This window comes from Chiloscyllium plagiosum, chromosome 8 (genome assembly GCF_004010195.1).
Source record: "Chiloscyllium plagiosum isolate BGI_BamShark_2017 chromosome 8, ASM401019v2, whole genome shotgun sequence".
NCBI lineage: Eukaryota > Metazoa > Chordata > Chondrichthyes > Orectolobiformes > Hemiscylliidae > Chiloscyllium > Chiloscyllium plagiosum.
In genome coordinates, this window is record NC_057717.1 from 96,955,670 (window position 1) to 96,975,820 (window position 20,151).

At 44.8% G+C, this 20,151-nt stretch overlaps 1 protein-coding gene across 1 annotated transcript in view; it reads right to left on the minus strand.

Moving 5' to 3' along the window:
- Positions 1-9,641, minus strand: part of LOC122552215 (Purkinje cell protein 2 homolog) — a 24,479-nt gene extending 14,838 nt beyond the window's left edge. The window contains exon 1 of the mRNA XM_043694847.1: positions 9,200-9,641. Within this exon, the coding sequence (XP_043550782.1) occupies positions 9,200-9,340 (141 nt within the window). The 5' untranslated portion in view covers positions 9,341-9,641. The remainder of the gene's footprint in view (positions 1-9,199) is intronic.
- Between the last annotated feature and the right edge of the window lie 10,510 nt (positions 9,642-20,151).

The window sequence follows — 20,151 nt, forward strand, 5'->3', positions numbered from 1 at the left end:
AGCGACTTGGCTTGTATACCCTTGAGTTTAGAAGGCTGAGAAGGGATCTGATTATTAAAGGATTGGACACTCTGGAGGCAGGAAACATGTTTCCTCTGATGGGTGAGTGCCGAACCAGAGGACACAGCTTATAAATAGGGGGTAGACCATTTAGGACAGAGATGAGGAGAAACTTCTTCACCCAGAGAGTGGTGGCTGTGTGGAATGCTCTGCCCCAGAGGGCAGTGGAGGCCCAGTCTCTGGATTCATTTAAGAAAGAGTTGGATAGAGCTCTCAAGGATAGTGGATCTCAAGGGTTATGGAGATAAGGCAGGAACAGAATACTGATTAAGGATGATCAGGCATGATCATATTGAATGGTGGTGCAGGCTCAAAGGGCAGAATGGCCTACTCCTGCACCTATTGTCTATTGTCTATTGTAGGGAATCTAATCTAAGAATCTGTGTCTAGAGTAACTCTCTGTTGAATAGTATCATTTGATCTCGCGAGCGTGCTGTATTTTACTTGAATTGCATTCAAAGGCAGCTCAGAGACAATCCATTCAACTGATTTCTGAATGAAAGATTTTATCAAAAAGTTCAGCAGGTTTGACCTTTACTCATTGGAGTTAAGAATGAGGTGCTCATCATATAAGATCCTTGACAAGATGGGTGCAGAGGAGATGTTGCGCTGTGCATGAGAGCACAGATCTAGGGGCCACAGTTTAAAAAGTAGGAGGTCTTCCTTTGAGATGGCGGTGCAGATGAATTTTGTCTCTTAGACTCTGTGAGACTCTCTTCCCCAAAAAGCAGTGGCAATGAGTTCACTGAATGTATTCAGGGCTGCACTCGATCGTGTTTGTGATCATCGGGGCAGTTGCAGAGCTGAAAGTGGAGCAGAGATCACCAAACCGACCATGACCTTACAGATCAGTCCAGCAGACTCAAGTGGTTGAATAGCCCGCTCCTGCTCTGCGGTCTTCAGCATTCCCCCTATGGTGCAGAGTTTACGTGATTGTCACTTCATTACCATCCTGGGTGGCACGGTGCCTCAGTGGTTAGCACTGCTGCCTCACAGCGCCAGGGACCTGGGTTCAATTCCAGCCTTGGGTGACTGTGTCAGGAGTTTGCATATTCTCCCCGTGTCTGAGTGGGTTTCCTCCCACAGTCCACAATGTTCAGGTCAGGTGAATTGGCCATGCTAAATTGCCCATAGTGTTCAGGGATGTGGGCGTTAGGTGCATTAGTCAGGGGAAATGTAGAATAATAGAGTAGGGGAATGGAACCGGGTGGGTTATTCTTCAGGGAGTCAGTGTGGACTTGGTGGGCCATAGGGACTGTTTCCACACTATAGGGATTCAATGATTCTTTGTAATACACTTACCTTCAAAACAAAGACCAATGTTCCACTGCATTCAAGGTAGACCAATGTTCAGGCAGGGTCACAGCATTTTGTATACACAGCTTTCAATGTGAATTCTCTTCAAGGTAAAGTACACAACACCTTCCTTTCCAAAAGAATGTCCAACTTTAATTGGTTGGACATTAATTGGTTCTGCAAAAGGAATTGGTGAGCTATTGCATGTTGAGAATTTTATGCTCGCACATTTCATTACGGTGTCCCTTAGAGTTAGAATCCCAGGACACTTTGGAAGCAGGCCATTCAGCCCATTGAGTCCATACTAATCCTCTGAAGATGGTTCCACCCAGACCCATCCCACCTCTGCAGTCCTGCATTTCCCATGGCTAATCCATCTAAATAATAAAAAAAAAACAGAGTACTCACAGGAAACCCCCACAGACACGGGGAGTACGTGCAAACTCTGCACAGTCACCTGAGGGTGGAATCAAACCTGGGTTCCTGAGAGGCAGCAGTGCTAACCTCTGAGCCACCGTGCCACCCCACGTTCTATTGAGTTTTGGTGCGGGGGGGGTGGGGGGGGGGGGGGGAATAATGTGTTACGACATGCTCTTGCATCAGTCAGCCAAGAACATACAGTCATCCGTTTTCTAGGGACAGAGCATTTGAAATTTTGGGAACATTTCAGATGTTGCGATGATATTGAGGTTTCCCATGTGACTAAGCGTGAGACATGTTCATCATTCTATCTCAACATCATCATCAGATTCTTGTCTGTCAATCACTTCACGTGGACACCTCTGGAGAGATACCAGCTGGTCTTTATTGCAGTTTACAGACACTCCTGGGGGTCAGTGCATTGCTCTTCATTGCTTATTTGCTCTTATGCACTGATTAGATTAGATTCCCTACAGTGTGGAAACAGGCCCTTCGGCCCAACCAGTCCACACCAACCCTCTGAAGAGTAACCCACCCCAGCCCCATTTCCCTCTGACTAATACACCTAACACTATGGGCAATTTACCATGGCCAATTCACCTGACCTGCACATCTTTGGACTGTGAGAGGAAACCCACGCAGACACAGGGAGAATGTGCAAACTCCACACTGACAGTTGCCCGAGGCTGGAATTCAACCTGAGACCCTGGTGCTGTGAGGTACAGTGCTAACCACTAAGCCACCGTGCCACTCACTGTCTCTGCCAATGGCCTTTTCTGTTGCTTGCCTTTCCAAATTGATTGAAAGCTGAGCATTTCCTTGTTGCATACAGAAGCCCTCACCCGTCACATCTCCTGCTGTCTTTGGGCGCTGTAGTGTTTGTGTCAACCATCAACTTCATACAAGTAAGTTTCTTTCTCACAGACTGGAAATGTCAAGTACTCAGGGACATAGGTTAAAAGTGAGAGGGGGCAAGTTTAAAGGAGATGTATGAGGTCACCTTTTATTTATACAGAGGGTGGTAAGCTGCCTGGAACATGTTGCCAGGGGAGGTGCCAGGGGATAGCAACATTTAAGAGGAATTTAGACAGACTCGTGGACAGGCAGGGAATAGAGAGATACAGACAATGTGCAGGCAGAGCGGGTTAGACTAGAATGGCATCATGGTCAGCACAGACATGGAGGGCTCAAGGGCCTGTCACTGTGCTGTACTGTTCTATACTTGTCGGCCTGTGAAGATTACTTTGTACTAAATTCAGCCTCCAATAACCATAGCATATCTCTCTGGGAAGCTGCCCTGGGGGTAGGTGCAATCATCACCTCAACAATCTGTTCACTAACTGCCCATCTGAAAAAAAATAATCACAGAACGAGCACTCCCCTCTGCATTTGGGTCTACGGCTTCTATACGCTCCTGTTTAAATGACATGAATTCTAGTCTTTGATTATGAAAATTTAAATCAGACTTTGAATTGGTCTTTTAATGCTGTGAATATCTTTTGGGGATCTTTTAGCTCATAGGCTATTAATCCTGATATGTTAAGTATATGTAGACCTCCCTTCCCAAATACAAAGCAAATATTAACGGCTTGCTGTTCCATGTAGGGCACAACTACATCTAGAAACCATAGCTCTTTAAGTGTTTTAATTTCTGTTAAGAGGTCTGCTGTGTCCCAGTTTAACTCAGAACTTCTGTGGATGTTCTGACAACGTGTTTTTGACCTTCCCTTGCTTACTATTGACCCTGCACATACCCGATCACTTACTTTCTTCAAGTGAGTTAAACTGGACTCTCAATCAGGATTCGCCTGCTTACCAGCAAGCTGTGTTTTGAATATTCTCCAATGCTGTAACAAGGAAAGACTTTGAGGATTGTCTCATACAATTTGATTTAGCATTGTTCACCATGTGTTTCACCTGTAGATTAACTTGCTTATTGACTGTTCAAGCACAATCAATTCTCATGAGTGACTGATCAACTTCATTTCATTTAAAACAGTAGAAGACATAATAAGTTATGAAGCAGACATTACAGTAAGCCAACTGATTTCTGTGCATGCAATTTATGAATCCAAGGAGAAAGTGAGGACTGCAGATGCTGGAGATTAGAATCGAAGTGTGGTGCTGGAAAAGCACAGCTGGTCAGGCAGCATCCGAGGAGCAGAAGAGTGGATGTTTCAGGCATGAACCCTTCATCAGGTCCTGATGAAGGGCTAATGCCCGAAACGTCGACTCTCCTGCTCCTCGGATGCTGCCTGACTGGCTGTGCTTTTCCAGCACCACACTCTTTGACTTATGAATCCAAAGCAGACTATCCGCCTGGCAGAGTCACAACATTATGTACACTTAAAACATGGAGTCCATAAAGGTCCGCAAACACCACCTAACTGCTTCTGTTTACTGAAAACAAAAAATGCTGGAAATTTCAGCGGGTCAGGCAGCATCCATGGAGAGAAAGCAAGCTAAGGTTTTGAGTCTTCATCAGAGCATGGGAAGGTCAAAAGCATATTTCCTAGTTGAATTGGGACACAGCAGACCTCCTAACAGAATTTAAAATGCTTAAAGAGACATCATTTCTAGACTTGGCCCAATAGAGAAAAGCAAGCCATTAATATTTGCTTTGCATTTGGGAAGGCAGGTAGACAAAAATTTAACTGGTCAGGATTAATCACCAAAGAGCTACAAGAGATTCCCAAAAGATACAGACCCATTTTTATTTATTCTTTCATAGGAAGTGGGCATCGCTGCCAAGGCCAGCATTTGTTACCCACCCCTAACTGCCCTTGAACTGACTGGCTTACTCGGTCATTTCAGAGAACGGTTAAGAGTCAGCCAGATTGAGTCGGGCTGGAGTCACATGTGAGCCAGACCAGGCAAGGGCAGCAGATTTCCATCCCTAGAGGTCAAAGAGTGACAAATGTTTGGACAAGGTGATGATTTGGAGATGCCGGTGTTGGACTGGGGTGTACAAAGTTAAAAATCACACAACACCAGGTTAGAGTCCAATGGGTTTAATTGGAAGCACTAGTTTTCGGAGCGCTGCTCCTTCACAACCACCTGATGAAGGAGCGTCGCTCCGAAAGCTAGTGCTTCCAAAGCTAGTGCTTCCAATTAAACCTGTTGGACTATAACCTGGTGTTGTGTGATTTGTAACTTTGGACAAGGTGAGGACCGGTTAAATCTGGGTTAGGCCCGAAAAGGAGAGCGATAGAACATTGCATTAACAGAATGAACGCAGTTGGCCCTGTTTTTTGGAGTCCTTATCATATTTAGACAATTGACTTATCAGTAGGAGCTTAATAATTCTGAAATTGCCCTCATTGTGAACATCATAAGCATTTCCATTTTGTCTTTTGAGTTATTTAATCCTGATGAAAACAAATGCCATTTTAAGATATCTTTATCCGCCATGAAATTGAGTCACACAGGAATTTGCATCACAAGGTTGGCTGGTTGCTTAATTGTCTTCCCATGAGGGATTGTTAAAGGACCGGGAGGGGCCTGCTGACAGAGATTTACCCAAAAGACAAACAGGAGAGAATGTGTAATGTGTATAGTTCGTGTCTGAGGGAGGGCTACTTGAGGGAGACACCAGGAAAGGGAGAGGGGGGCATACACACTCTCAGGATCTTCCAGAGCAAAGGGGATTGAATGTAGATCATTTTCAAGATGAAAAGCAAAACCAAATCTCCAGAACGAACACTACATTTTAAAATTTTAATAATTGCAACTTAGGTGAAAAGGATTTGTCAGCCTGAAACAGGAGTTATACAGTTATATCACTCCTGGAGTACAGGAGTTATCCCATTATAGAGTCATAGAGATTGACAGCACAAATAAAGGCCCTTCGATCCATCACGTCTATGCCAATCAAAAACAACTGCCTAATCATTCTAATCCCATGTTCCAGTATTTGGCCCATTGTAGGGCGGCACGGTGGCTAGCACTGTTGCCTCACAGCACCAGAGACCCGGGTTCAATTCCCACCGCAGGCGACTGACTGTGTGGAGTTTGCACATTCTCCCCGTGTCTGCGTGCATTTCCTCCCACAGTCCAAAAATGTGCAGGTTAGGTGAATTGGCCATGTTAAATTGCCCGTAGTGTTAGGTGTAGGGGAATGGGTCTGGGTGAGTGCGCTTCGGCGGGTTGGTGTGGACTTGTTGGGCCGCAGGGCCTGTTTCCACGCTGTAAGTAATCTAATCTAATTTAATCATAACTTGGAGTGCACACCTGAATACTTCTTCAATGTTATGAGCATTTCTGCCTTGACTACGCTTATTAGTAGCGAGTTTCAACTCCCACAATCCTCTGGGTGAAAACATTTTTCTAAATCTTCTGCCCTTTCCCTGAAAATGTATGCCCTAGGTCATTGAGCTGTCCATCGGGGGAAAAGTTCATTCGTGTCTACTCTATCAAAGTCCATCACAGTTTTGCACATCTTAATTATGTCCCCTCTCAATCCCCTCTTCGGTAACAAATCAATCCCAGTCTGTCCAATCATCTCTCCTGGGTTCGATTCCAGCCTCGGGTGACTGTGCAAACTTCACACAGACATTTCTCCCCCTGTCTGCGTGGGTTTCCTCCAGGTGTTCCGGTTTCCTCCACAATCCAAGATGTGCAGGTTAGGTGAATCAGCCATGCTAAATTGCCCATAGTGTTCAAGGATGTGTAGGTTAGGTCAGAGAGATGTACAGCATGGAAACAGACCCTTCGGTCCAACCCATCCATGCCGACCAGATATCCCAACTCAATCTAGTCCCACCTGCCAGCAACCAGCCCATATCCCTCCAAACCCTTCCTATTCATATACCCATGGAGATGCCTTTGAAATGTTGCAATCATACCAGCCTCCACCACTTCCTCTGGCAGCTCATTCCATACACGCACCACCCTCTGCGTGAAAAAGTTGCCCCTTAGGCCTCTTTTATATCTTGCCCCTCTCACCCTAAACGTATGCCTTCTAGTTCTGGACTCCCCCACCCCAGGGAAGAGACTTTGTCTATTTATCCTATCCATGCCCCTCATGATTTTATAGACTTCTGTAAGGTCACCCCTCAGCCTCCGACACTCCAGGAAAAACAGCCCTAGCCTATTCAACCTCTCCCTAGTGTATTAGTCAGGGGTAAATGTAGGGGAATGGGTCTGGTTGGGTAACTCTTCAGAGGGTTGGTGTGGACTTGGGCTGAATGGCCTGTTTCCACACTGTAGGGATTCTATGAAACATCTATTTACTGCAAAGATAGTGCAATAAGGGTTTAATTGATTGACAATAGTTCTTTGAAAGTGATGCCACAGGTAGACAGGGTATTGAAAAAGGCATTTGGGAGACTTGCCTTCATTGGTCAGAGCACTGAGTATAGGGGTTGGGACATTATGTTACGGCTGTACAGGACATTGGTGAGGTCACTTTTAGAATATTGTGTACAGTTATAGCTGCCCTGCTACAGGAAGGACGTTATTAAATTGGAAAGGGTGCAGAAAAGGATTTACAAGGATGTTACCGGGATTTGAAAGGGTTTGAGTCATGAGGAGAGGCTGGAAAGGCTGGAACTTTTTTCCCTGGAGCGTCAGAAGTCGAGGGGTGACCTTCTAGAGGTTTACAAAACCATGAGGGGGCATGGATAGGGTGAATTGCAAAGTTATTTCCTCTAGGGTGGGAGTGTTCAAAACTAGAGGGCACAGATTTAAAAGGGAACAAAAGTTTTTTCCTACAGAGAGTGGTGCGTATGTGGAATGAACTGCCAGAGAAAGTGGTAGATACAGTACAGTTCCAGCACTTATAAGACACTTGGACAAGTGCATGAATAGGAAAGGGTTAGCGGGGTAGGGGCCAAACGCAGTCACATTGGACTGATACAGCTTGAGAAACCTGGTCAGCACGGACCAGTTGGGCTGAAGGGCCCTTTTCCATGCTGTATGACTATGAATTATTCTACATGATGAGATGGGCTGAATGGCCTGTCATCGCCATAGTTTGGAAAAATGTGAAGTGAATTTGTGAAATGACTGCAATTTGAAAGGGGCTGAACCCAGGTTAGAAGCTGAAAGGCTGTTTGTGCAGTCGGGAGAGTCCTGCAGTGCAGGTCACAGCCTCAATGTGGAGGTGTTCAACCACTTTGGACTGAGCTGAGGAGAAATTTCTGAACCCAGGGGGTTGTGAATCTTTGAAATTTTCTCCCTGAAGGGTTTGTGGATGGTCATTGAGTATATTCAGGTCAGAGATCAACAGTTTCAATAATTAGGCCATTTTTGGAATATTGTGTGCAGTTCCCTGCTATAGGAAGGATGTGGCAGCACTTAGTCATAGAGTCATAGAGAGGTACATCACGGAAACAGACCCTTCGGTCTAACCTGTCCACGCCGACCAGATATCCCAACCCAATCTAGTCCCACCTGCCAGCACCTGGCCCATATCCCTCCAAACCCTTCATATTCATGTACCTATTCATGGCATAAGCCCTCCTTCAGGAATGAGGAGGGTGTGCCAAGCAGGCTAAGATAAAAGGTAGTGGGGAGGGACTTGGGGGAGGGGTGTTGGAAATGCGATAGGTGGAGGGAGGTGAGGATGAGGGTGATAGGCCGGAGAGGGGGTGGGGGCGGAGAGGTCGGGAAGAAGATTGCAGGTCAAGAAGGTGGTGCTGAGTCCGAGGGTTGGGACTGAGAAGAGGTGGTGGGAGGGGAAATGAGGAAGCTGGAGAAATCTACATTCATCCCTTGTGGTTGGAGGGTTCCTAGGCGGATGATGAGGCGCTCTTCCTCCAGCCATCGTGGTTGCCATGGTCTGGCGATGGAGGAGGCCAAGGACCTGCATGTCCTTGGTGGAGTGGGAGGGGGGGTTGCAGGGGAAGGTGCCGGGAGTGGAGGTTGGGTTGGTGGGGATGTGGACCTGATGAGGGAGTTGCGGAGGGAGTGGTCTTTCCGGAACACTGATAGGGGAGGGGAGGGAAATATATCCTTGGTGGTGGGGCCTGTTTAGGATGAGGGGGAAGAATCTAAAAGGGACCTAAGGGGCAACCTTTTCACACAGAGGATGGTATGTGTATGGAATGAGCTGCCAGAGGGAGTGGTGGACGCTGGTGCAATTACAACATTTAAAAGGCATCTGGGCGGGTATATGATTACGAAGGGTTTAGAGGGATGTGGGCCAAGTGCTGGCAAACGGGGACTAGATGAATTTAGGATATCTGGTTGGAGTGGACCGAAGGGTCTGTTTCCGTGCTGTCCATCTCTTTGACTCTATGATTCGTAGACACTGAGGAAGTCAAAGGATGCAGGGCTAGAGTAGGGAAACTGAGTTGATGTGGAGGAGCAACAATGGTGTTTATTGAATGACGGAGTGGGCTCAAGAGGGACATGGTCTACCTTCTTTCTGATATGCAGCAGATTGAACAGAGAAACAAGTGACACCAATTGAGGCACTTACCAGCTCAGTATCAATGGCACTGGACAATTCCTCAAGCATTTCCTCCTTGCAGTCTGTCCCCGTATCGGGCCTACCTGGGTCGGGGGTGTTGAGATCACTGGTGGGCGAGCTCTGCTGAAGCAGCTTACCGCCGTGACTCATTGTTGAGAGGGACTGGTCACAGCTTACAGAGGAGAAGGCTTGATCAGCGCTTGCTCACGATATCCCGTCCAACTCTTCAACCGCGCTCTGCTCAATAGATGCTCATCGTCGTTCAGGGGATCTCACTCATCTCCTGCTCACCCCGTTCCACCAGCTCAAACACCACAATCACAGGTGCAGGGCAGAGCTGGTCAGATCCCGCAACTCTCAGTCTTAGCTCATTGCAAAAAAAAATCCACCCTGGTTCAGGTTTACAAATCCTGCGATCCTCTCCAACGCAATGCTGCAGCCTATATAGCAAGCGTGAGGTAAACACCCAATATGTTTAATCTGACAGGCAGCTTATCTCCAACGCACAATTGATGAGCTAAAAGAGTGATTAATTCTTTCAGATACACATTAATAAACAGCCTGTACCAAGTTAGACCAGCATCACAGAGTACAGTGCACACAATTTTGATTTCCATTTTCTAAAGAAAAGGTGCTGAAGGGGATTTTTTTAGGAATTGTTAAACTGAGAGGTTATTACTGTCAGGAAAGATTCAACAGGCTGGGCTGCTTTTCTCTCAGAGAGAGAGAGAGAGAGATCAGGAGTGATCTACTGGATATAGGTTTGAGAGAGTACTATACAGAGGGAAACAAAGAGCAATAAAAATAAGATAGTCAGTGGAGATTCAGGAGAAAAGCCCTTTACCCTGAGTATGGTTGAAATGTAGAACTTGCTTGCACAGGGAGTGGTCAAGGTGAATGGTATTGATACTAGACAGACAGATGTACTGACAAGGAAGGAAGGAATACAAGATTTTGCTGATCGGAAGAGTCAAAGAGGGAATGAAAGAAAAGGTTGAGTGCAGCATTAACTATAGCATAGACCAGTGGGACCGAATGGCCTCCCTTTGTGCTGTACGTTCTGCAACATCCTCTGTCAGTTACAAGGCATTCATTCATTCACTCATGAAGAAGTTTGTTTCCCATTTGCCTAATGAGGAAGGCAGATCTCTCGAGCTGTCAGGTCCCTTTTACTCAGAAGTTTAAATATAAAAAGAACGCAACAAGCAAAGAGGCCATTACTTTTGCTAAATTTGCCTATTGCAGACAGACGTATCTGTTCAATTTATTGTTGAAGCCTCCACTGAATCCCAGCAGCACAGGAATCATTGTACCCCTGGGAAGTATTTTATGAACAATTACTCAAAACCTTAATAACGGATGGCACAGTGGCTCAGTGGTGCCTCACAGTGTCAGGGACCTGGGTTCGATTCCAGTGTCGGGCAACTGTATGAAGTTTGCATGTTCTCCCAGTGTCTGCATGGATTTCCTCCCACAGCCCAAAGGTTAGGTGGACTATGTGTTGAATTGCCCATAGCGTGTAGGCTAGGTGGATTGACCATGGGGAATGCAGGGATTGGGGCCGGGTGGGATGCTCCTCTTTGGATGGTCATTGCGGACTCGATGGGCTAGGTGGCCTGTTTTTCACACTATAGGGATTCTATGAACAACCAAACAGGGGAAGAAAGAAACAGAGACGTCGAGGTATCCATCTTCTATAGCATGTTGTAAATCTCTGACTCAAAGGGATGAGTCCTCCTCTGCTTGGAGGAGAGCAGATAGTGTCCCTACCTCTGAGCTTGGAGTTCAGAATTTGAATCTCAGTCAAAGAAGGTGTGTTCATCACGTAGTTGATTATCAACTTGGAAATCCTTCCAAGACCCACCAAAGGGAGGCGCTAACAGTAGGAGAGATTCCTGGTCAGCATGGAATGGAGAGAGAGTTGGAGTCTTGACTTTGACCAGTCACAGCTCCAGGCTGCAGCATGTTGCCATGGCAGCCTGGGTATCCTCAGTGGGTCCAGAACACAGCACCATCACTCTTCCCTTACCATGGCCTTTGTGACGCCATTTTCTGAATGGATTGCAATTTGAGTGAAGACAAAGAGAGCAGATTAATCAGGCCTGCCCAATGCTAGCATCACATTATGACCCATCCCGCCACATAACTGAATTTAGCAGGGCACAATCAAATGAAGGCTTAAGAATGGTCTATTTTGTGAATAAAATGGACTGATTTGAGATTTGTGAAAGTTGGTCTGAAATAGGGGGGAACAAGGGTTGATGGAGCTTCTGTGTGAAGTGTTTACGTTTACTGATTTCACCGGCCCCTCACTTTGCAGAGTGATCCTGCAGATTCTCTCTAGAGATTGAAGATCCAACAGAGTATTTTCATTGAGCACTAGAATCCTGCCCACTCTGGCTGACAGCTGCTGAGTAAAAGATTTTTAATCCCAAAGCAGTGAAGAAAGGATTGGATCTTTCCCAGAGTTGTAGACTCTCCAATCTCCTCCAGTCGCTCAGTCTTTCTGAAAGATCCTGCAGCCCTCTTCAAATCTCACTATTGTTAACTTCACTCCAATTCCTTCCGCAAGGCCGCTCAGAGTTCAGCCACTGTTGAAACCTTTAGGTTACTTCCAACATTGCTGACAACAACACAGCAATCCTCATCCCCACAAAATATATCCAATCTTGACTGTGAGATGACCTCTTGTAGCACTGCTCATGGGGAGTCAGGACTGAGTAGTCTTCAGGTGAAGTGTGGTTTGAGTACATGGCTGAATCCTCATTTAAAACAAAAAAAATCATGCATCCTGTCCTTCTTATGTAGAGTTCGATAACATTTATAGCATAGAAACATTACTCAGTTTAACTGATCCATTTAGTGATTATTTTCCATCGATGTCTCATGCCATTCCACTTTATCCAAACATTCTTTTATTCCTTCCTGTGTTTATCAAGCTTGCTCTTAAAATGTATCTTGGCTGTTATTGAATCATGCAGTTCAGAAGAGGCCATTTTGCCCATCATGTTTGTACCACGAAAAATACCTATGTTAGTCCCACTTTCCTATAGTAAACCCATAGCCTTGAAAGTTATGACACTTCAAGTGCTCATCCAAGTACATTTTTAAAAGGTTGTTCTCCTTAGTTTCTGCAAATGGAGGTATCCTGTTCCAAATTTAAATATTCTCTAGGTAACGGAGAGTCTCTTGAATTTACTCCTAGATTTATTAGTAACTTTTTTTTGTTCAACACCAGGTTATAGTCCAGGAAGTTTATTTGAAAGCATGAGCTTTCTAAGCGCTGCTTCTCCATCAGGTGGTTGTGGAGCAGGACCGTAAGACACAGAGTTTATAGCAGAAGATTACAGTGATAAAATGATACCTTGAACAAACCTAGATTAAGTCTTTCATCTTTTAGAATGGATTTGCTGGTTTCGGTTCTTCTGAAAGATGAAAGACTCAGCAATCTAGGTTTGTTCAATGTATCACTGTCATCTTCTGCTATCAATTCTGAGTCTTATGTCCTGCTCCACAACCACCTGATGAAAGTGCAGCCCAAATAAATAGTATTTCCAAATAAACCTGTTGGAACCTTAAACCTGGTGTTGTGAGATTTTTTTACTTGGTCCACCCCATCCCAACACCGGCTCCTCCAAATCATAACCTCTTTTTGGCTCTTCCTGCCTTTTCTTTTCAGATAAAAGAGCCCCATTGTGTTCGGAGAGTTAAAACTTCTCAGTTCCGTTCTCATCATCTTAATAATTTTCTGCTCTCTCCAGTGGTTTTCTTGTGCTATTGGCACTAGACCTGAACGCAGCATTCCAAGAAAGGCCTAACCAAGATTTTGTAGCAACTTAACCATCTCCTGGTATTTCCAATCTATTTCTCTAGAAACGAATCTCTGTGCTCTGTTTGCATTTTCTTGTGGCCTTCTTAAACAGCATTTTTATTTTTAACAGTGCATTCATGATTTTTAACCCTCGCTTCTATTCTTAAATTTCACAATCAAGCCCCATATCTATATTTAATACCTGACTTGAGAAAGGATGTACTGGCACTGGAGGGGATGCAGATGAGTTTCACTAGATTGATTCTAGAATGAGAGGGTTAGCTTATGAGGAGAGACTGCATAGACTGGGACTGTACTCGTTGAAGTTTAGAATTAAGAGGGAATCTTATAGAAACATATAAAATTCTGAAGAGAACAGATAAGATCGAAACAGGGAGATTGTTTCCACTGGTGGATGTACTGTACCTTTAAGAGAGTTAAAAGCTATCTCAATGTAAACATGTGGTCCAGCTTCTGGGGTAGCTAGGGTAGCTGGTTGCCTGGAGACATAAACAGATTTGAATTAGGCCAATCAGTTTAAATATACCCCCCAAAGAAATACCAAACTCCAATCCAGTTTGATTTTAGTACATTGGCAATCTTAAAAGCCAATGACACAATCTGATGCTTTGGGGGGTATAATGTCAGGGAAAATTGAACAGTTGGGAGGAGAACTGCCAAGCCAACAACATCTGCAAACAGCCCAGAGAATCGCTCTCTTAAAGGTACCTTTATCGATCAGTGACCTGTGAGGCAGAATCCCTAACATGAAGAAAAGAAGACCGGAATATAAAGAACCAAAAGCTGCCTGGTTTTGGGGTAAGAAGTTTTGTTTTGAAAATCTTAAGAGGGGTGGGGGGGCGGGGTTAATCGGACTAGTATTATAGAAGGGAAAGTTAAAGATGGGTTTGAGGAAGGAGTTGTAAATAGTTGTTAGTTAATTATTCTGTGTTATACTTTAAAAAATAAAGTTATTATTTTTACTTTACTTTTACTGGTCCTTGGCCTACTGAATTTTCAGAGATTATTGCACGGGATAAATCTTTTCTGTGTTGCTGGGTTCCAATAAGCAGGAGGGTTTACCCAGTGTTGTAACAGTTTGAGAGCGCTATTTTTTGGGCTGTCCCTACATGCTGGCTTGGCAGTTCTTCTCCCAAATGTTCAATTTTCCTTGGTCTTCTACCCCCAAAGCATCGAATTGTGTCATTGTCTTTTAAGATTGTCAATATACTAAGTTCAAACTGGATTGGAATTTGGTATTTTTGGGGGGTATAATTTAAACTGAGTGGCTTAATTTGAATCTGTTTTTGTCTCTAGGCAACCAGCTGCCCTAGCTACTCCAGTAGCTGGAGCACATGTTACATTGTATCTTACTGAGAACACTTGATGCTGTCACTGCTAGCTTTTAACTCTCTTAAAGGTACAGTACACCCACATCTTCATAACAGTGGGTGGAAGTAGAACTGGGGTGTAGCCTCAAAAGAAGGGAGAGCAGATTTAAGACTGAGTTGAGGAGAAACTCCTTCATCCAAAGGGTTGTGAATCTGTGGAATTCCCCGCCCAGTGAAGTAGTTGAGGCTACCTCATTGAATGTTTTTAAGGCAAAAGTAAATTTTTGAACAGTAAAGGAATTAAGGGTTATGGTGGAGCTGACTCCACGAAAAGATCAGTCATGATCTTATTGAATGGCGGAGCAGGCTGGAGGGGTCAGATGGCCTACTTCTGCTCCTAGTTCCTTATGTTCTTATATCTAGCAGGAAATTGCTATGTAAACGTTCATATTATAATTGCACTCTCCCACCAGTGGTGACACTGCCGAGACCCTTCCCTCCTAGAATTTCTCATTTACCTCTGCCCTCTCTGTTGGGACTGTGCATGCAGTCAGTGCTGATCAGCAAATAAACAACTCCCCAGTTGTTTCAGGAGAGGGTGAGAGAGCAAATGAGGGGAAAAAATGTAACAAAACAGCATGACAGCAAACAGTACAACAAGCTTCACTGACAAGTGAGTGTTATACTCTTAGCATTGAGAGGTCTGAATGTCCCATAATAGTTCCAGTTTCTCTCGACACTGCACTGAAAATCTTGATTCAAGCAGCTTTACACCCAAACTAATGTAAACTGTGATGGTGACTGTACATTTCAGAAGTTTCTAAACCGTGACTTGCTACAATATTCATTTAAGAGGAACAGTCAGCTGGTGAACGAACCTCTGCCCATTCTGACTCATTAAATCCCATCTTAAATTCTATGTTTAGCTAATCCTTATTTTTGTATTCAGATTTAGCAAATCCTAGCTTTCGGGTAAACACTCTGCAAATCCTGGCTTTGAAGCACTTACACTAATGGAAATTGGAAATTTATGCTTTGTTGAGGAGATATTCAACACCACAGTAACGTGGACTCAATCATAATTACCAGCAGAACTGTGCTTGTGTCGTCGAGGTTCAGGAAAGAGGCCACTCAGTCCACCGCATAGGAGTGTTCTTCTCCACATACATCAGCTACAGATTTCAAATGGTCTCTGGTCTGACCATTCCCTGTGGTGAATGATCCCTTATTTCAGCAACTCTAAATCCTCCACCCCGATCATGGTTCATCCCCTTGGTCATCGAGCATCTCTACCTCTGCCTTAAACATTTCTACGTCCACTCTTGAGGAAGGGAATTCCAAACCCTCTGATTGAATACTTCCATTAGATGTGGGCTTCGCTAGTGAGGCCAGCATTTATTAACCTCCCTCTAGACAATTAGGGATAGGTAAGAGTCAGCCACATTGTCTGGAGTTACATGTAGGCGAAAGTGAGGACTGCAGATGCTGGAGATTAGAGTCAAGAGTGTAGTGCTGGAAAAGCACAGGTCAGGCAGCATCCAAGGAGCAGGAAAGTCGACATTTCAGGCAAAAGCGCTTCATCAGGAATGTGGAGTGACATTGTAGGCCAGACCAGGTGAGGATCACAGATTTCCTTCCCTAAAAGACCAGATATACTCCTCAACAAAAATTATAGTCACTATTACTGAGACTGACTTTACATTCCAAATTTATTCATTGAATTTTAAACTGAGAAGACTACAGTGGTGGGATTTGAACCCATCGATTCATGCAGAGGTCCAGATTAACACTGTGACGTTATCAGTTGATCTTCTGTCGTATTTCCAGTTATGGTCAGTGATAAATTCATAAACATTAAAGGCCATCGACTGATCCAATGCGACCCTCTATTTAGATTGAGAACTCTATTTTGTTCTGGCAACAGGAGCAGTGTGGACAAGCTACATCTCTTCCTCCTCTCTCCATGGCCCCTAAAACCAACACTCCCCCCAGTTCCTCACTGCGTGTGGTCTTTTCCTCACACTCCACAGTCCCTTTTGGATCATTCTGCAATCTTGTATGCACCAGGAAGGGGCTGGGTTCAGATCGTTAGATTCCTGTGCTTTAAGACTTCAACGTTAGGGCAGCACAGTGGCTCACTGCTGCCTCACAGCGCCAGGGACCCAGGTTCAATTCCAGCCTCAGATGGCTGCCTGTGTGGAGTTTGCACAATCTCCCTTTGTCTGTGTGGGTTTCCTCCCACAGTCCAACAATTTGCAGGTTAGGGTAGAATGGCTATGCTAAATTGCCCATAGTGTCTGGGGATGTGCAGGCTAGGTGGGTTAGCCACAGGAAATGCAGGGTTACAGGGATAGGATAAGGAGATGGATCTAGGTAGGCCCCTCGTCAGAGGGGTAGTGTGCACTCAATGGGCCAAATGGCCTGCTCCCACACTGTAGGGATTCTACGATTCCTGCGCAGTCACCCCTACTCCCAGCTTAGAAGGAACTTTGCATACACCCATGTGAAATATTACCCCTCTGATGCTGGCCTTTTGCACATTCCTGTGTGTGTGTGTACGCACATGCACGTAATGAACTGCCAGAGAAAGTGGTAGAAAAAGACACTTGGACAAGTTCATGAAGAGGAAGGGTTTGGCAGATGGGGCTAGTTTAGTTTGGGAACAAGGACTGGCTGGACCCAAGAGTCTGTTTCCATGCTGCGTGACTCTGTAACCAAAACCCTGCAGTCTGAAATTCTTCCCTTAAACCTCTTTCCTCCAGGACGTGTTCCCAAACTTCCATCTGCCATCTCTCCCACCACTTTGTGACTTATTTTAACAGGGGACAATGGATCAGCATTCACACTGCACCTGACCCTCTTCATTACCCAGGGTCCACTGGGGAAACAAACATAGAATAGAATCCCCACAGTGTGGAAACAGGCCATTCGGCCCACCAAGTCCACACCGAACCTCTGAAGAGTAACCCATTCAGACCCATTCCCCTACCCTAGTACTCTATATTTACCCCTACCTCGTGCACCTAACCTACATATCCCTAGACACTATGGGCAATTTAGCACAGCCAATTCACCCTAACCTGCACATCTTTGGACTGTGAGAGGAAACCGGAGCACCCGGAGGAAACCCAGCACAACAGTGGAGTCCAAGAGAAAATTGTGCACCCTTCCCTCCTCCTTTTCCTGTCCCCCATCACCAAACCACCAGTCTCTATCCTGGGCAGTCGCTGAGTAAAAAAAAATATCATTTTGATTCAGCTACAGAGTACCTCGGGCCATGTTAGAAAGGACTCTGAATGCAGGGTGGTTTTTTACTACATTGAGGCTGGAAATGCAGCGACATACATCTAGCTCGGGGTTAACAAGAAACTGGAAGGGAACTTGAAGCTGAATTCAATCATGTGCTATTGTTCTCCTTTACAGAGATTGCTAGGATGGGAGAAACGACAAGACAACATAGAATATTACGGCACAGTACAGGCCCTTCAGCCCTCGATGGTTTCACAGGTTGGCACAACAATCTGAAGCCCATCTAACCTACACAATTCCATTATCATCCATATGTTTATCCAATGACCATTTAAATTCTCGGAAAGTTAGCGAGTCCCCTGTTGCAGGCAGTGTGTTCCACATACTCTGAGTAAAGAACCTATCTCTGACATCTGTCCTATGTCTATCACCCCTCAATTTAAAACAATGCTCCCTTGTGCTAGCCATCACCAGCCAAGGAAAAAGGCTCTCACTGTCCACCCTATCTAATCCTCTGATCATCTTGTATGCCTCTATTAAGTCACCTGAAACTTCTCTCTAACGAAAACAGCCTCAAGTTCCTCAACCTTTCCTCATAAGACCTTCCCTTCATATCAGCCAACATCCTGGTAAATCTCTTCTGCACCTTTTCCAATGTTTCCACATTCTTCTTAGAGTATTGTGTATAGTTCTGGTCTCCATATTATAAGTGCAGCCGCACAAGAGTTGTGTACAGCTGCAACATGACCTCATGGCTCCGAAACTCAATCCCTCTACCAATGAAAACTAACACACCATACGCCTTCTTAACAACCATATCAACCTGGGTGGCAACTTTCAAGTATCTATGTGCATAGACACAGATCACTCTGCTCATCTACACTACCAATCTTACCATTAGCCCAGTACTCTGTATTCCTGTGACTCCTTCCAAAGTGAATCACCTCACAGTTTTCCATATTAAACTCCATTTGCCACCTCTCAGCCCAGCTCTGCAGCTTATCTATGTCTCTTTGTAATCTGCAACATCCTTCTGCACTGTCCACAACTCCACAGACTTTGGTGTGATCTGCAAATGCACTAACCCATCCTTCTATGCCCTCATCCAGGCCATTTATAAAAATGACAAACAGCAGTGGCCCAAAAACACATCCTTGCGATACACCATTAGTAACTGAACTCCAGGATGAACACTTCCCATCAACCACCACCCAGTCTTCTTTCAGCTGGCCAATTTCTGATCTGAACCATTAAATCACCCTCATCCCGTACCATTGTATTTTCTGCAATAGCCTACCGTGGGAGGGCAGACAGAATTTGCTGACCTTTTCTGAGGCCTGACTTTTAAAGCAGACCTTCCTCATGTTGTAATCTGCCCAAATTTCCTCCTCTCTGAATCACAGACCCCTTCAGGACTAGTTTCCCTGGGCGTTTGACTGGCTTAGGACTACTCCATTCCTTAGCCGACACAGCCTCCAAAGTCTCACCCTATCGTGGTGTAATCATGAAAAGGAACTCTACATTGCAAAGTTGGAAACTGCCGTCTGTCACGGAGTATGTTCTAAGCTCAGAGGTTTCTGTCATAATAAATTGTCAAAAGAAAAATAGGTCATTACATTTCATTGAAAAGTGATGCATTTAGCAATCGCATTTGTGAGCAGTAGCAATATTTAAAGCTGTAATGACTAATTCATGAACCAAATAACAAGGGAATTAAAGGCTCAACTCCGCTGTGTGCCCGGAGACTCTAGAATTGAAGTCGATGATAATAATGAATCCATTCCGCCATCTGGAAAGGCAATTATTGCAAAGTGCTCTTTGAAACATGACATGGTTAGTTAACAGAGGATTTCCTGCTTAAAGGGAGCAGAAGGTCATTGAGCTCTTTAATGTTCATTCATAAAATGATTGAAATAACCCAAATTACAGTTGCCCTGTCATAATACCTCGATAAATCTAACGGCATTATTTGAAGAGCTGGTGGGAAGGCCTCTCTTTCGGTCTCTCCAGTGTCCTGGCTGATATTCATCCCACCATCCACATCACAAAGACGGATAAGGCGGCTATTATTGCAACGGTGTTTGCCAGCCCATTGCGTTCCCTACATTCCAGAGACCAGCTACACTTCATAAAGTACCCTGTCAAGATTGTTGGCTCGTCCAGAGATGGTGGAAGGCACTATCTAAATGCAAACCCTTCCAACAAGCTGGCTCGAGGCAATCCTCAGTGGGGTTCTCCTAACTCCGCTGCCTTTCATTCCCATGACGGGGAGTCATCCTGGTTCTTTGAAGTACAGTGCCTAATTGAAGCCAAAATTATCAGCACTCTTCATGCCTTGAATTCACATCCCCAAGAGGCAGAGCTGGTTTGAGGCTGTCCAGACATATTTCACTTGGGACTTTAACAACCAAAGACTACCCTTCATTATAATTACAGAAGAGTAAGTGCAAACTATTAATGTACAGTTACATTTTGACTTGCTAATTATAACCATGGTTTATTCATTAAGCATCATTAAGAATGATTTTCAAAGGTATTTTTCTTTTGCCTTGTATACAGCTCTGACAAAA